Below are 16,970 nucleotides of genomic sequence, written 5' to 3'. Positions count from 1 at the left end.
TGTGTCCTATCCTACATCTAGCTAGCTTATCATTTTGTCGTGACAGACATTCTTTTTTCTTATACCTCAGATTTTCTTAAGAAAGTATAATGTATGCGCCGCGGTAATTTGAGAGTTTTCCAGCTGTTAAAATATATTAATAACACTAGTAGCTACAGTCTTGAATATTTAGTATACCTCTGATATATCTATTTTTAGGAGTTGACCGGCTTATTTGATTTATAGATTTGTATTACTTACTTAGAATCAGATCCTCCTGCGCCGCTCGGCGAATTTCGTGTCAAGCTGTCTCCACAAAGATCTGTCACTGGCAATGGTGTCCACTCCTATGAGGTCCTCCAAGAATGTGTGGCGCCATGTTGTACGAGGACGTTCCTGTTTGCGCTTTCTATGTATTGACCTCCATGTCATTGCAACTCTTGGCTAATTCGTTCTGTCGGAGAAAATGTCCCGCAAATTTCATGCGACGCTCTGTCACAACCTCATTAAGAGGTCGAATACTTATTCGGCATAGGATTTCATTGTTTGAGACCCGATCTCTATAACTGACTCCTAAAATTCGTCTTAGCCATTTTTGTTGAGACACATTTTGTCTTTTATCAATTTTGACTTTCACGTCTCGCATAACTTTGTATTCAGTAGTTTAAACATTTTGTGAACACGAGTAGTTCAGTAAACATGAATGACGTCGTAGTGTCTCACTTTAAGACAACTATTAGGCTCAAGCCCTATTTAAAACAAGACATCCCCCTTCAAATCCAACCAAGAGAGATTTTATTGTTTTAATAATGTTGGCTGCTAAATAGTTTTGGCTCGCACACACACACACACACACACAAGATTGAACATGTTTAGATTGAGATCCTTAATAAAAGGAAAACGTTTTAAAAGTCTATAAATTATGTCCCTTGCAGTGTCAAAGGTTGAAGTTCACGGGACTAAAGCTCCTACATGTTATAGAGCAGTGATGCCCAAAATACGGCCCGCGATGCAAGTCTAACTGGCACTTCAGAACTTCTCTCCACAATACAATCAATGGGAATGTAAAATAAATGATAAAAAAATAACCAAACCGTGTCCTTGCCATTTTTAGTTGACTTCTTTTGGTAGCAACGTGATTGGTAGCTTGCTGGTCAACATGTGAGTGTTGAATAAATTGAAAAGCTGAACAAAAACTTGGCTTGGAGTGAACACAATAAATAGAATAATGGACAAATTTTTTTTGTACAGAATCCATAAAGTATATCTGTTTTAATGGAATATTTGCTTTGCAGCCTGTCATTCAGAAGTTTGAAACATCCAACTAATTGCTATAGAATTAATGTTGGATACAACTTGTTTCTAATCAAAATGTCGTCTGCTCTATTGCTTTTCCATTTTCGCAAAATGATGTGGCCCGCGACAAGAGTGTGGGGAATTTATTTGGCCAGCGAGCTGAAGAAGTTTGGGCATCACTGTTATAGAGTGTTTGTGTGTGTGTGTGTGTTTCTATGATGACTACGAGAATGTGTGTGAATGGTGCAAAATAAGCTGTCGTAAGCTGTGTTTAAGTTGGCTAGACGACTGCCACAGTGACAGGACGTGTGTTGGTAATGAGTTAGATTTGTTTTGTCATGCCATCTCCAGTTAAATGTGTCTATAGTGTAATAAAAGTTATATTTAGTTTTGTTCACAAAAAAGATATTCAAGTTATTCTACGTTTTTTAAGTAAAGATAAAATAGGCCTACAGAAGTTTAGTTCTCTACCACAGTTTGGTGCTACAAGTCAATGATCGCTAACAACACATTGAATATGTTTTACTAGCTCTTGAACTGGCAATATTACAGAAGACCTTCCAGCTTCATTCAGTAGATGCATTAAAAAATCGGTTTAACGCTAGCAGATATTGATTAAAAAAAATTTATTGTTATCATTTCCCCTACAATTTAAACAGCCAACGTGGTGTCAGAAGCAAGTCATTTAAATAACATTAAGCGTAAATCTGTTTCTGAATGTGTTCTTGCTGTCTGTCCCTAGACCTATCGTGATTCTTAGAGAACGGTAACTGTGTGATATCAAGAGAAATACTCTGAACACTTATTGATTTATAATACTGACACAGAAAAAACACTTACTAGTTGAGCATTAGGAGGTCTCTTATAAACATTCCAGTGAAAGGGTAAAAAGAAACAAACCAACATTTATTTTGCTCTTTTAAACTGTAGCCCGAAAGGCGTAAAGCTAATTCTCTGTGCATTCTGTTGTTGCCTGTAGCTCAAGACATCTAGTCCATCTAAGCCACTGAAGGCATAGATTGCGCGACATTTTGGCGCAGCCGTTTTGGAGAGCCGCGAGAGGTTCTTAAGATAATTTACAAAATACAACACGTTCTGCTTCTTGCATAAATATTTAACAAACTTTCTCGTAAATAGAAATGAACTGAACTTTGATTGACAGCTTTTGCGTTGACTGTGGATGTTTGTAGAAACACAAGTGATCTATTATCTTCAACATGGTAAACAAACTACAGCTCACTTGTACGTCTTCCTGTCGCTCGTCCCCCATCGTGTACTCTCTCAACTTTTTATTTCAGTTCTATCCAGGAGAAGGGGTATCAACTCTAGGAGCCTGTAGAGATGAATTAAGATTTGTCTTCCTTGGTTCGACAGTAATTTCTCTTAGTCTTAAAAAAAGTGTTTGTCCAGCTGTTTCTTTTTGAAAAATTGTCGCTTTTCGGTGTTGACTTGTATGCCAGAAATATTAACATAATACAAACATTGTTGAGCTATTTTCTTTTTAAAAGTATAAGACTTTGCTTGTCCAACGCTTGGGCTCAATGAAAGACTGTCTTCTTTCTTGTCTACGTCTCAAAATAACCGCCATCGTGTAATGGAAATTATTTTATATGACGGAATAGCTATAAATAGCTCCTTTGTTGCTGTATCGGGTGTACAAACTAAAGGATATGTTTTGTGAATTTTATTTTAATTTTATCCCTGAAGAATGAATATAATGGACCTCATTCAGCAATCGTAAACAAACAACATTGAGTCACGTGCTTCCCTGTCTCTTCTATACAAATTACGATCTAATTTTAATCAACTATGGTTATCACGTGACAGTTTTTTCTCGTTGTTTTATTAATATTATCACGTTTTGATGAAAGAGGTCCATTGTCTAAGCTCTTTTGCTTGTTGCTCAAAATATTTTCACTCTAAGACTTTCAACTTATAGGTACAAAAGTAACTAACTACTAGCTATAATAAAAGTAACTAGCTACTAGCTCTAATAAAAGTAACTAGCTACTAGCTCTAATAAAAGTAACTAGCTACTAGCTCTAATAAAAGTAACTAGCTACTAGCTCTAATAAAAGTGATTTGACACGACGATTCATTGACACGCATTGATACATTGTTCAAATTATAGCTCAATTCTTGTTCATAAAGTTGGCAGCTGTGAAGTTGGAATGAGCGTCCTTGACATTAATTAGTTGATCGTGAACATCTCCTATTGTGTTTCTTTTAGTTTTCATCTCTCTGGTCATTGTTTATGTGTCATCCTTTTTAAAAACACTTTTCATACTTGAGCCATAAACGTCTGGTTTAGCCATTAATAATTCAATGAAGGTAGATAGTGTTGAGAAGAATCTCTCCATTCATTGTGCAATGGTATACGTTAGTTCTTGGAATGGAACTGAAAGGAATGAGCTCTATTGTAGTATGTCACGTATCAGAAGTCAAACATTTCATTTCATTTAATAATAATAACTTAGTTCAAGGTTTTGTGTCAAGCTTGGTAACTCCAGTGACGTTGTGACACGCGTCACTCAAACAAAAGACGTGCTTCTCACGTGTCGGTAAGCTAAAGTTTGATTGGGAGCGGCACCGGATGTAGGCGGAGAACAAAGAAACAAGAAATAATTGATTAATTCCTTAGTCGTAGACTGATTTTCATAACAGCAAGACGCTTATTGTTCTTCAGTCTCGTATTGATATTAAGAACGTGTAGTTCTATAGAAGGGTTTTGGGGTCAGAGTGTTGTTCGGGTCTCTTGATTTAGTATGCACAATCCAGTAGCAATATTTTGAATGTTTCATTTAGATACAGTTTATTTTGTAAAATACTGTACATATCGTGTACCCAAGTTTTAAATTAAAAGTTTCTTTATTTGAATTGAAAGGATATTGTTCATTGAATCTACTAGTAAATATTTAGATCATCTTATCAGCTGACAACTTCAAGTAGAGAATCCTCGGCATCACGGTTGTGAGATCTCAGCACCATCCGACAAAGAGGCAAAGTTTATTCAGGATCCCTCCTCATCAAGATGGTAATGACCGTGACATATTACTTATGGCTATTATAAATAGTCTTTGTAATTACTTCATTTATCTATCTATCTAGCTAGCTATCTAGCTGTCTATCTATCTATTAAACATACTTTTTAGCGACTCCGAAAGGGGAAAATCCACTAATATTATGTCCGTCCGTCCCGTTTAGATTGAAAAAAACTAGGAATACGCAATTTTGATAATGAGATTTTGCAAAGTTCTGATGATCTTTAATGATCTTTAATCTTTACTCTTTTTCAAGCTGTAGGCCTAAGGAAATTCGCCTTACGAATCTCGGAAATCACTCTTCTGTCTCAAATAAGTAATAATCTTTAGTTTTCAAATACAATGAGATACAATTTCGCGATTCTGAAATGAAGAGGTTATTAATCACTGAACTATATAATTACTCAAATGTATGATACAAAGCCTATTTCCTTTTATTTTCAATGGAGATAAAAATATGTTGAGTTTCGACAATCCTAGATCTAAATATGTCAAGCCTGTTGATATTAATCACCTTATGATTTCAGATTGTACATTTAAATCAGGGGTGGGCAAATTACCGGCCCGCCGGTGTGCTTTATGAGGCCCGCCAACACCTACAGAAATCAGGTGTGCCCACAGTACATACATATTAAAATGCAAATATATTAAAAATAATATCTATTTATTATAAAAAGTGTTAAGTAAACTAAGATTAAGCTAATTGGCTAAACATCAATACACTCAGTCAAAGTTACAATCTCATGCCAGTATTTATTCAATGCTATGAAGAACTGTGTTAAGGAGTTAAGTATACTTGAAACAAGATGGCTAGTGTAACAACTGATGGAGTTCGTGCTTTGAATGAGAAAAATAGTTGTTGTTTTATTATTATTATTTTGTATATATCCCAACCATAAACTCTAAACAGCAAAGAAATTTGCATACTAATAGTACTTATTAGGGCAATGGGGTGTTAACCACATGTAATTAAGATTTAGGAACAAAAAAATCCAATGTATCTGATAGGTAAGCATGGGCAAGGCAGATTTGAAAATTATATTATGTTACTTGGAGGACATTAACCGTGACCTTGTTACCAATAGTTGTAATGATTAGTGGAAGACAGATTTCATGTGTTTCATAATTTCCATTGCAATAGGTTGCTTGCATATGAAATGCAAATGAATGTTAAATTTTTTCAAACAAGGCTTTCCCATTTCTACAAGCAAGCTAAAGAAAAGTTTTGTCATTTTCCTTTCCTGAAAGATGTAACTATTTCTAGAGAAATGGTTAAAAGTACAACAATTATTTAGATTCTGTAATTGCGCAATTTATAAAAGCAAATTTTAAGGCGTCGAGAACCAGTTTTCAATACCATCAGCTCACCATTTATCGCAGAAGCTGATTCAGTTCCAGAGGACATGACTCCAGGCAAAGAGAATCTCCAGTCAGTACTTGCACGGGAGTCTTATGGGTGCCAGAAGCTGTATTTCCACACTTAAAAAAAACGTTGATGCTGTTCACACTATTTTGGTACCCATACACCAGTTCTTCTTCTTCGTTCTCATTTTACATGTTGGAGGGTTCAGATCAGTAATATGAGATGAACTGCGCATGGTTTCCAGATCTGGCAGTTCTCCAAATAGTTTTTGTTCTATAGAATGGTTTTGGGGTCAGAGTGTTGTTCGGGTCTCTTGATTTAGTATGCACAATTGAAGGACATGGTCAGCATAATCTGGTGATGCTTAACAATGAAAGGTTTAGCTCGTCCCAACATTTAACTTTCGGAACATATATTGTCTCATTCAGTGAATAAGCATTTTTTTAAAAACCTAAACAGGTATAATCACTGCTCGAAGTTGACTGACTGTTATTTGACAGCAGTCACAAGGGCAACAACTAGTAAGCTAGTTCCACAGTTCCGGAACATTAAAAGTAAAAGTAAAATACTGCACAATATGTACAACTGTATATTTGCGGGGATATTGCTTTTTATAAAAAGACAACTTTAATTTTTAAAAAAATCGAATATGCGGCCCGCCATGCTCAATTTTTAAAAAATACAAAAAGGTTGCCCACCCCTGATTTAAAGAGATCTTTCTAGATCTAGTTTGAAATATAGAACATTAATCTTAAAATTCATAGCCTTCCCATCTACAATATTGTACTGATTAATTTATGCCATCCATTTTATATGTTATATAGGTTAGGTTAAAAAAAACATTTTTTGTGTGTGTGTAGTGTTTAGAGGTAGGTGCGTCCAGTCGAGATATAATATATATATATATATATATATATATATATATATATATATATATATATATATATATATATATATATATGTATATATATATATATATATATATATATATATATATATGTATATATATATATATATATATATAGGTCTATGGCTTTAACATACATTGTAGAATTGTGCAATTTTTGTTCTTCTGATAACAATGTCTTCTCGGGTGCAAATATTTCTCTAAAGACTAGACATCCTCCAGGGGAAATAAGATAGTTTTTTTTTTAATGATCGAATTGTCATTGTAGAAATAAAACTACATAATAGGGGAAATAACCACGTGTGAAATTAGAAACGATTTCTTTATAGTTTTGGCTGAGATGAGAATAACACCAGCTTCAAAGTAAAATAGACGCTAGTGTCTTTTGACTTCTATTACTTATGAAAGTTGGACACTAAACGCAGAGGCTGAAACAAGAATTCAAGCCATTGAAAGTAAATGCTACAGAAACATGCTTGGTGTCAGATACTAGGAAAAGATGACAAATGAGTTTGCACTTTTTATAAGTGAAAGTTTTGGTTTGTAGATGAGATATATATCACATACAATGAAGAGTCGAAAGTTAAACTGGTTCTATTTTAAGACATGACTAAATGTCAAAGGTCAACCTTGATGGACAACGTAAAACAATGGACCGGCCTCTCTCTTGTAATCCTGCTAAAAAACAGGCGTTGACTTGGACTAAGTGAAGGGATTTAGTGAAGCGAACAGACCCAGCACCCCTACGACGAAAGATGAGTGATTGACTAAGGCAGTGATGGGCAAACCTATTGAAGACGGGGGCCAAAAAATGAAAGGAAAATTTTCTGTGGGCCATAATTACTTTATTAAGAAAATACAGAAATTTAGTATTAGAATTATTGATATCATAATTGAACTAAAACTGTATTACATATGAGTGTGTCGATAATAGTTCTTCTTAATTTGGATCAGCTTCGGATGTAGTTACTATCGAAGGTACATTTAGTAGTACATCAATCAGAGTTTTTTTTTTAATTCGACATTGAATAGCAAAAATATTTTACGAACATGTTTGAATACAATTGAATACAATAGAAAAGGAAGTCCCCCTCTTAGAATCATCTGTTTCTGGGACACCGTGAACGAGGAAGTCATGTGGCCAGCACAAAGACCAACTGCCTTTATTTTTCATTAACTGTCATGTACCCTTTAGAGTTGGGTGGACTCCTAAAAGGTACACCAAACGTAGTAAGGCTACTCATGAAACTCTACTAATGATTCATCCGGCATTGAAAAATTGAATTCTTACATTGTGAATGAAGTTTGTATTTTTTAAATTATTTATTTCAAAACGTGTGGCGTGGGCCGAAGTTGGCCCGCGTGCCTTAGTTTGCCCATCACTGGACTAAAGTATAAATTGATATAAAATATTCTATGAATCAACGCTGCCAAGACAAAGAATTGAGAATAACTGGTCCAGACGTGAAACGAAACTACAATAAAGAGTTGCAATATGATCTTCTCTCTTTGCATTGATATTGCACTCACATTCCAGAAACATCGTGATCGGAAACCTAGATGTACACCTACATAAGCTCAGTACAATGACCGGATACTATAGATCTCTCTGGAGGCCACGTATCAGAATAAAGCTAGGAGAATACTTTCTGCTGAAGGCGCAGGAGGGTTACCTTTTAAGTGGACCCTGCATTTTGAAATTCGACATCATGACATGAGATGATGCACTTAATTAATATATTTCCTATTGGTACAGTATATAAGTAATATGAACAAAACATAATCATTAAGGCTCTTTTAAGGAATAATACCGTTTGTTTATTGGCGAGATAATGCACAAGTGACAAATCTCAATTCCTATCGCCTCACGTCGTGCTTTCTGTGCATCAAAGGTATCTGTAACATTATCTAGATCAATGCTGTCTAGAATTCTTGACTACACGTGAATTTCAAGATTACATGGCAATATTTAATGTAAAAATATTAAGATATTCATTTGGGACCTCTCAATGGGGGGCCCGCGGTACTCTAAAATTTGGACCCCTTTCCCCTCCCTACTACGCCACTGGCTGGAGGCCATTTATCCAACTAGGTTTTAGGGGACCAAAGAAAACCGCCTTTACCTACACCAGGGCTTAGCGCCTATAGTTTTGCGGAGTAGGGGCGATTTGTTTTTCTCTGTGGCACCTTGAGCATAATGAAGACTTAGCTTGTCTGAGGCAGCCAGAAAAAACAGTGACTTTGCAGAAATTAAGTCATTGGTCAACATGCATGACTAAATGCACAACGCGTAGGACGTAATCATCTACTTTTTTTGAAGTAACATCTGTATTGTATAAGAAAAGAAGATAAGATAAGAAAAAGATCTCCTAATCTTATAAAATACAGACGTTACTTCGAAAGAGAAGATAATTGCGCCCACACGTTCTATGTGTCAATCTGTCTGTTATGTTAATCAGTGGCTAAATCTCTGTTAAATCGTTGATTAAATCAGTGCTTGTGTCAGGGGACTAGGCCCATTCCGTAGGTCATCAACTTCAAGAGAAAAGTTAGCCCTGACAATCCCTGGAGAACTAAAAAACTCAGGATATATCTACCAAAAAGCTACACATTGAAATTGTTTATTGCATCACTTGAGAGGGCTTGACTGTTGCAAGCCTACCACTATGATCAGAAAGTTCTTAAGTAAATTGTATTTCCCATGAGCAAATTTCGACTCTGGCAGTGCCAGATTGTGAGAGAATAGCTCGTAGGTCGTAAATTTTAGTATTAATACTGGAATAATAAAATTACTTTATTGAAACTTCACCGTTAACAAGGGCACATACAGTACGGTTAGGGCACTTTAAAAAACAAGAAAAAAATATTTCTATGTACAAGAAAGTGACAATATGGCGAAAGGATGCATTTAGAAATAGGACAACAAAATGCATTGCAGCACCACAACAACAGCAAGACACAATGGAGCTTTATATCTTGAGCAGCTTAGGCTAAAGACAGCAATAAATCATGTAGACATTTTGAACTGTCTGAAGAGATGATCAACTCTGCCTACACTTATTTTGATGCCTGGTTTTACTTTACACCTATTAATTATTCATATTTTCTTTGAGATCTAGATCTTTTCTGCTTAAACTCGAAAATATCAAAGTTAATGTTTCTGGCATTTTTTTAAAATATAAAAACTGCTTTTAGAAATTCTTGTTACTATTAAAAGCATCTTGTGTTGTAATTGTTACAATCCCTCTGTCTGTCTACTGTCTGTCTGGGTGAATTGTTTTACATTTTCTTTTCTTCCACTTCCAATTCTCGGACCACGTTTGAACTTTTCTGGTTTCATTAGTCGATGACAACACATGAATCAATTAGAAATAAACTAAAAGTTCATCAATTAGCAATAATTAATTAATTTTGTTTTATCAAGAAAAGGGAGGGATACAAATTGTGCTCCCTTCATTCAAATAAATATTTATTTCTATTTTGATTGTTTTACTTATCAATTCAACTTGAATATGTAGCATAGGAACACATTTTTTTCTTCATTTAAAATGCAACCCGAGGCTTTAAAAGTGAAATATATAGACACTGGATTTCTTATATGCACATTAAATGTAGAACATCTCAAATGATAAGATATATCTTTGAACATAATATCAATCTCAGTCTTAACTTGATGCATTTCGTTGAAACTTAAAACAGGATACCAAGATTAGTTTTACATACAAGAGACAGACAGAATGTAAAAAATAAGCATATGGAAAAATAAAAGTAAAATAAAATAGAACATGAAGGATTTTTTTCTTCTAAAGTCTTCAGTTGTTTTTAAAAAACTTTCCCCTTTTCTTGTCGTTTAAAAATAGCCTTAGCTCATGTACAGAATTGCAAAAAGGAGGGGGGGGGGGTCATCATTATGAAGTGACAAAATGAAAAGCACACAATAGAGACAAAAAAAAGGTCCTTAAAATAAAAAAAAAAAAGAAATGTGATTGTGCCTATACATTTTTTAAGCTTATATTAACTCATGATGTCAGTCTGTCTGTCTGGCAGGATTTTGTTTACATGTTCTTCCTCCCACTCCCCTTTCTCGTATCAAGTTGAAACTATACAATAATAGTGTTGAAGACAACACGTTGAACTCTCCTATATACTGCCTGTTCAGCAATAAATTAATGGCAGTTATTTAATTCTATGTTATAAGGAAATGGTAAAAAAATCTTGCAGTATTGTGAGAAATATCAACAGTTTTTGTTCCCTTATATAAGCTTTTATTGAACAAATTGCTTTTCATTACATATTACATTTGCATGTCTGGTCAGTTATCCACTACACTTAACTCTTTCTCTCCTAACTGACGATACCAACGTTGATTCCATCAGAATGTGGTAAATAATTACGGAGAGAGAGAGTTAAATTGAAGATATTCATAAACCCATAAATATCAAGATCTTCGGTGCATCAGGTACATACAGCATGAAAGTGTTGAAGATTTAAAAAAAAACAACTCTAGAATAATTTCTGCGCATTTTTTATCCACATGTAATTACATTTCTCAGCTCACTCGCTCGTAACACAAACTACTTGTTATTATTTAACTGGCGACAGTGGTCACAGTGTGACATTTTAAATCTTGTCTATTAATGTTAAAATCTTTCCACATTGTAGTATTTTCTTACGCTTCTCATAAGCTCCCACTATATCGCCCCTACATTTCTTCATATCCCGTTCCCTTCTTGTCCTCTCCTGTTAGAATACATCAAGGTGAAAGTCATTCAAGTTACATCTAGCCATATACGTACGTGGTGAAATTATCCTCGAAAGCAAGACATCTAGTCATTTTTGTTTCGTTTACTCCGAAAGTTGTCAACAGGGCGAAGTACAACAGGGCGAAGTACAACAGGGCGAAGTACAACAGGGCGAAGTACAACAGGGCGAAGTACAACAGGGCGAAGTACAACAGGGCGAAGTACAACAGGGCGAAGTACAACAGGGCGAAGGGCGAAGTACAACAGGGCGAAGTACAACAGACGAAATTCTCTTGCTCACATACAAGAAAGTCAACAAATATAAGAGTCAGACGAACTAAAATATTTTCTTCTTTAAAACAAATAGTTCGAGATGACATTGTTGCAGATGACTAACGTGAGAACGTGACATATATATATATATATATATATATAAAACAACTAAAAGATAAACGACTTCCTGTAGTTAAATAATTGTATTAACTATATTTTTTTCTTTACTTGGATAACATTGTAATATAACTTTGACTACTGAGAAAATATTTTTTCTTCTCGTCAATAATAAATCAAACTTCTTTGCACCCCCTTGTCATAGACTTTGCCAACCACAGTTTGAGAAACGCTGGTATATATTCCCCAGACAGAAAAGGCTTAGGCATCTAATAAACTAAATGCACATGTATGTCAACTCTTTCTTGACTTCAACCCTTTGTCTTCCAATGGAGCCAACAGCTGTAACACTACTTCCCCATCAGCAGACTCTCTCTGTTCCGGGAGATTTCCCTCAGTTGGGTCTATGTCCATCCTGCCAACATAGCTTCCTGGTCTACCGATCTTCTTCAGGTTTACTTAGCTTTCACTTCACTCTCAGCTACCAGGTAGAAGTAAACATTTCTAAAGACTGTTTTAGTCCTTCCGTAGAGTTTTAAAAAGAAACAGGATGAGAAGACATATTTGGGATGACGGTAGAAATGATCCGAGTCATTGATAGCTCACGGAATTTCATACATGGAGCGAATTACAGATTTAAAATAGTAAACTATATTTATATCCAAATTATAGAAAGATAGAAGATACGATCCAATGAAAGTAACATGAAGAACAAAGTAAAAACAAAACTTCGCCTTTATTCCATAAACATTTTGAATATTGCATTTTTTATGGAAGACCTCATACTTTAAAAAACATTACTGGCTGGAAATCAATGGAATTAAATTCTCGGCTTTATATTCTCAATAATATGTAGGTCTAAATGATGGAAATATCTATACAACTCTCTATGGTTTCATGAGTGTATTAATTTTCATGGAAATCAATTTAAATAAAAATGAAGAAGCTTAAAAGCGCTTATAATCTCTATAGATCAGTTTAGTATGCAATTGAATCCTTCCACAAATATCTTAACGTTAAAATACGATTTTAGTACAAGTAATAGTAATGATAAAGGCTAGATGTATATTATCTTAAGAATTGTTTGGAAACGTTTGTGTGATACAAATAACATTAAAATCGAATAAAATACTCAGAAAGAAACAAAGATAACAAGGTTACAAAAGACAGTTTGTGTGGAAACACAAACTCAAAATCGGCCCCCGAAGAGGTCCACCCAGGCAGGCTTCAATATTTTCAGAAAGAACATCCAAATGAAATTATATCAAAGACAAATGAGAGATAAGAATGGAGAAAGAAGGTTAACAGATCTTGTGTAGTGCCCCAACGGTCCCGCAGATCAAAGGATAGGTGTAAGTGAATGTAAAGTTAGATGTGAACCTGGCCTAACTAGTTCCCCTTTCAGACCTTGTGGTCTATAGGGCAGATGATGTAAAGTTCATCTGTTTTTGTGGCCTACGGTTAGCGAGGGTGTCATGTAGCCAGCACAACGACCAACCGCCTATACTTTTCCCCAACTAATGTCAGGTACCCATTCGAGCTGAGTGGACTCAGAGGCGCCCAAAGATTCCAAATTTGAAAATCCCAGTCTTCACCAGGATTCGAACCCGGGACCCCCGGTTCGGAAGCCAAGCGCTTTACCGCTCAGCCACCGCGCCTCCCCTGGCCTAACTGATGTCTTATAATTGATCTAATTGTTTTGAAAAGGCTCTATCTCTTATTCGAATCCTCAAAAAAAAAAAAAAATTTTCGCAATAAAATTTTTCAAGTAACGTCTGTATTTGATAAGATAAGAAACAACAACAAAGTAACTACAACTAATTTTGAAAAGCAAACCAACACGTCTTTCTAATGTAGAGTAAAGATTTAGTCAAGACTAGACAATGGTCACAACTGGACGAGTCTAATTATTATAGAAGACAGTAGGGAAAAGGACTCTCAGAGAAGGAGATCCCTCACAGTTAGCACAGGTCTGTTCTGTGATAGACAACATAGAGAACAATATAACATTAGAGAATTCTATCTACCAACTTAAAATTGATGTCTGTTACCAAGTGTAGATAAGCTTCGATTCGAACTGATTCATGCAAGGATTGAAGCTTGTATGATTCATAACGGTCCTGAGAAGATCCGAGACATTGGGAAAAGGTTCAACCATTAGACGTTTAGCTGTTTGAATGGGAAGAGGTTCAACCATTAGACGTTTAGCTGTTTGAATGGGAAGAGGTTCAACCATTAGACTTTTAGCTGTTTGAATGGGAAAAGGTTCAACCATTAGACGTTTAGCTGTTTGAATGGGAAGAGGTTCAACCATTAGACGTTTAGCTGTTTGAATGGGAAGAGGTTCAACCATTAGACTTTTAGCTGTTTGAATGGGAAGAGGTTCAACCATTAGACGTTTAGCTGTTTGAATGGGAAGAGGTTCAACCATTAGACGTTTAGCTGTTTGAATGGGAAGAGGTTCAACCATTAGACGTTTAGCTGTTTGAATGGGAAAAGGTTCAACCATTAGAAGTTTAGCTGTTTGAATGGGAAGAGGTTCAACCATTAGACGTTTAGCTGTTTGAATGGGAAAAGCTGTTTGTACTGTGTGTGTGTGTGTGTAAGGTGAGCAGTTGGTCAAGGTTTTCTGGTGTCTGTGGATTGATTTAATGCAATAAAAACTTCCTCTTGTGATAAAACAATTAAAAAATAATAACATCCAAGTTGGTATCCTTCCGAGTTGACATTTAGTTCATCAACATGTATGAAAACTTTCAAGTGGACATTTAGTTCATCAACATGTATGAAAACTTTCAAGTGGACATTTAGTTCATCAACATGTATGAAAACTTTCAAGTGGACATTTAGTTCATCAACATGTATGAAAACTTTCAAGTGGACATTTAGTTCATCAACATGTATGAAAACTTTCAAGTGGACATTTAGTTCATCAACATGTATGAAAACTTTCAAGTGGACATTTAGTTCATCAACATGTATGAAAACTTTCAAGTGGACATTTAGTTCATCAACATGTATGAAAACTTTCAAGTGGACATTTAGTTCATCAACATGTATGAAAACTTTCAAGTGGACATTTAGTTCATCAACATGTATGAAAACTTTCAAGTGGACATTTAGTTCATCAACATGTATGAAAACTTTCAAGTGGACATATAGTTCATCAACATGTATGAAAACTTTCAAGTGGACATTTAGTTCATCAACATGTATGAAAACTTTCAAGTGGACATATAGTTCATCAACATGTATGAAAACTTTCAAGTGGACATTTAGTTCATCAACATGTATGAAAACTTTCAAGTGGACATATAGTTCATCAACATGTATGAAAACTTTCAAGTGGACATTTAGTTCATCAACATGTATGAAAACTTTCAAGTGGACATTTAGTTCATCAACATGTATGAAAACTTTCAAGTGGACATTTAGTTCATCAACATGTATGAAAACTTTCAAGTGGACATTTAGTTCATCAACATGTATGAAAACTTTCAAGTGGACATTTAGTTCATCAACATGTATGAAAACTTTCAAGTGGACATTTAGTTCATCAACATGTATGAAAACTTTCAAGTGGACATTTAGTTCATCAACATGTATGAAAACTTTCAAGTGGACATTTAGTTCATCAACATGTATGAAAACTTTCAAGTGGACATTTAGTTCATCAACATGTATGAAAACTTTCAAGTGGACATTTAGTTCATCAACATGTATGAAAACTTTCAAGTGGACATTTAGTTCATCAACATGTATGAAAACTTTAGATGCATCAAAAATAATTCTTCAAGCTCTCTTACTAGACACTCTGTATCTGATGGATGTAAGGAAGTACTTTGTCTATTGTGTACATTACTACGCTAGTAGTGCAAGCCTACGTCATTGTAGCAAAGTATTACGTATACAAGGTCACTGTTATTATATTTATATATTAGCAGTTATATAAAGCTTTTAAAGTTGTAATATAAAAAATTAAATACTAGTGATATAAAAAAAATCAATTCGCACTTCATGTTAAAAATAAAAATATAATAAATTAAATACATTGATTTTTCATAAAAAGGAATATTACTGATATTCAATAATCAGGAAACCTTAATATAATTGTTAGTTCACCCTGAGTCACTGGGCTTTAATACATTTCTAATTAGTTAAACAATTAACGTAGTGATCCTTTTGAAATTTGTATTTAATGTTTTGTCAGACAGCTCGAGTTTAAACTCAGCTCGATACGACAATGAACATTTTGCACTATTAAATGAATCAAATTTTTTGTTTCAACTAGGAATGTGTGAGCTGGTATTATGAATTGAAAAAAAAAGAGATTTCTAGTTGAAAAGATAGAAACGTCGACTCACCTGTTTCGGGCCATGGTATAAAAGGCTTGCTCCTCAGCTACGGACGCGCTACTTGTTCCAATGTGCCAGGATAGTACTAGGTAGGCTAGAACACACGTTGAGAACATCGTGACAGCAGACTTTGGTGTGAGGGAATCTACACCAACACAGTGAAAGAATGGGAGAACAAAGACAAATAGGTTTAAATATACAAAATGAGGAAGAACAAATAAATACATAAAAAAATTTGACGAATAATATGGTTCAGTACCAGTGGAGACATCAAATGTACAGTTGTCTATATGTATTCCAGTTTGATCAACTTTAGCTGAGGTAGATCGGAGCTGATGCGTTATAGGAAACTTGAGAAGAGTAAGTTGTCTCTGTAACTGTAACCTACTAAAACCCTGCCATTTTAAGTCTGTATTACATCTAACATAATACTTTGTCCACTTGGACGTGCTCCCCCCCCCCATTTTTCTTTTGTTGGCTAAAGTATTTTGTTCTTTATTAAAGTATTATTTACTTGTGTGTCACAGATCTAGAAGGGTATTTTGGCCTTTGCTGTCTACTTCCAGGTATCAACATTATCTTTCCTTGGCTTTCATAAAACATAATAAAAACAGGCCAATCTCTACTCTCATCTAGTACAATGAGCCGATACGTTCTTTTACAAAGCTTATATCAACTCACTCTGACTGTCTGTCTGTCTGTCTGTGTCTGTCTGGCCAAAAGTTTGTACACCTTATTTCTCCCACGCCTAATCTTGGATCAAGCTGAAATTGTGCACAATTATTCTTGTTTTAAAGATAATTCTCAGACATCTGTTGATAAAGGTCTGTACGTTTCTTGTTGTTGCTTCAGTTTCTTCATGTTTCAAAACCATACAGTAGGACTGCCTTGAGTTAA

The 16,970-nt window shown here is 34.9% G+C and overlaps 1 protein-coding gene across 1 annotated transcript in view; it reads right to left on the bottom strand.

The window, feature by feature from the left end:
- Positions 1-16,970, bottom strand: part of LOC106070591 (probable insulin-like peptide 7) — a 44,889-nt gene that overhangs the window by 14,118 nt on the left and 13,801 nt on the right. Inside the window, exon 2 of the mRNA XM_013230530.2 lies at positions 16,083-16,218. Within this exon, the coding sequence (XP_013085984.2) occupies positions 16,083-16,218 (136 nt within the window). The remainder of the gene's footprint in view (positions 1-16,082; positions 16,219-16,970) is intronic.

Source organism: Biomphalaria glabrata, chromosome 6 (assembly GCF_947242115.1).
Source record: "Biomphalaria glabrata chromosome 6, xgBioGlab47.1, whole genome shotgun sequence".
NCBI lineage: Eukaryota > Metazoa > Mollusca > Gastropoda > Planorbidae > Biomphalaria > Biomphalaria glabrata.
Note: the sequence above shows the minus strand (reverse complement) of the source record. Positions and strands in the feature narration are given on the sequence as shown.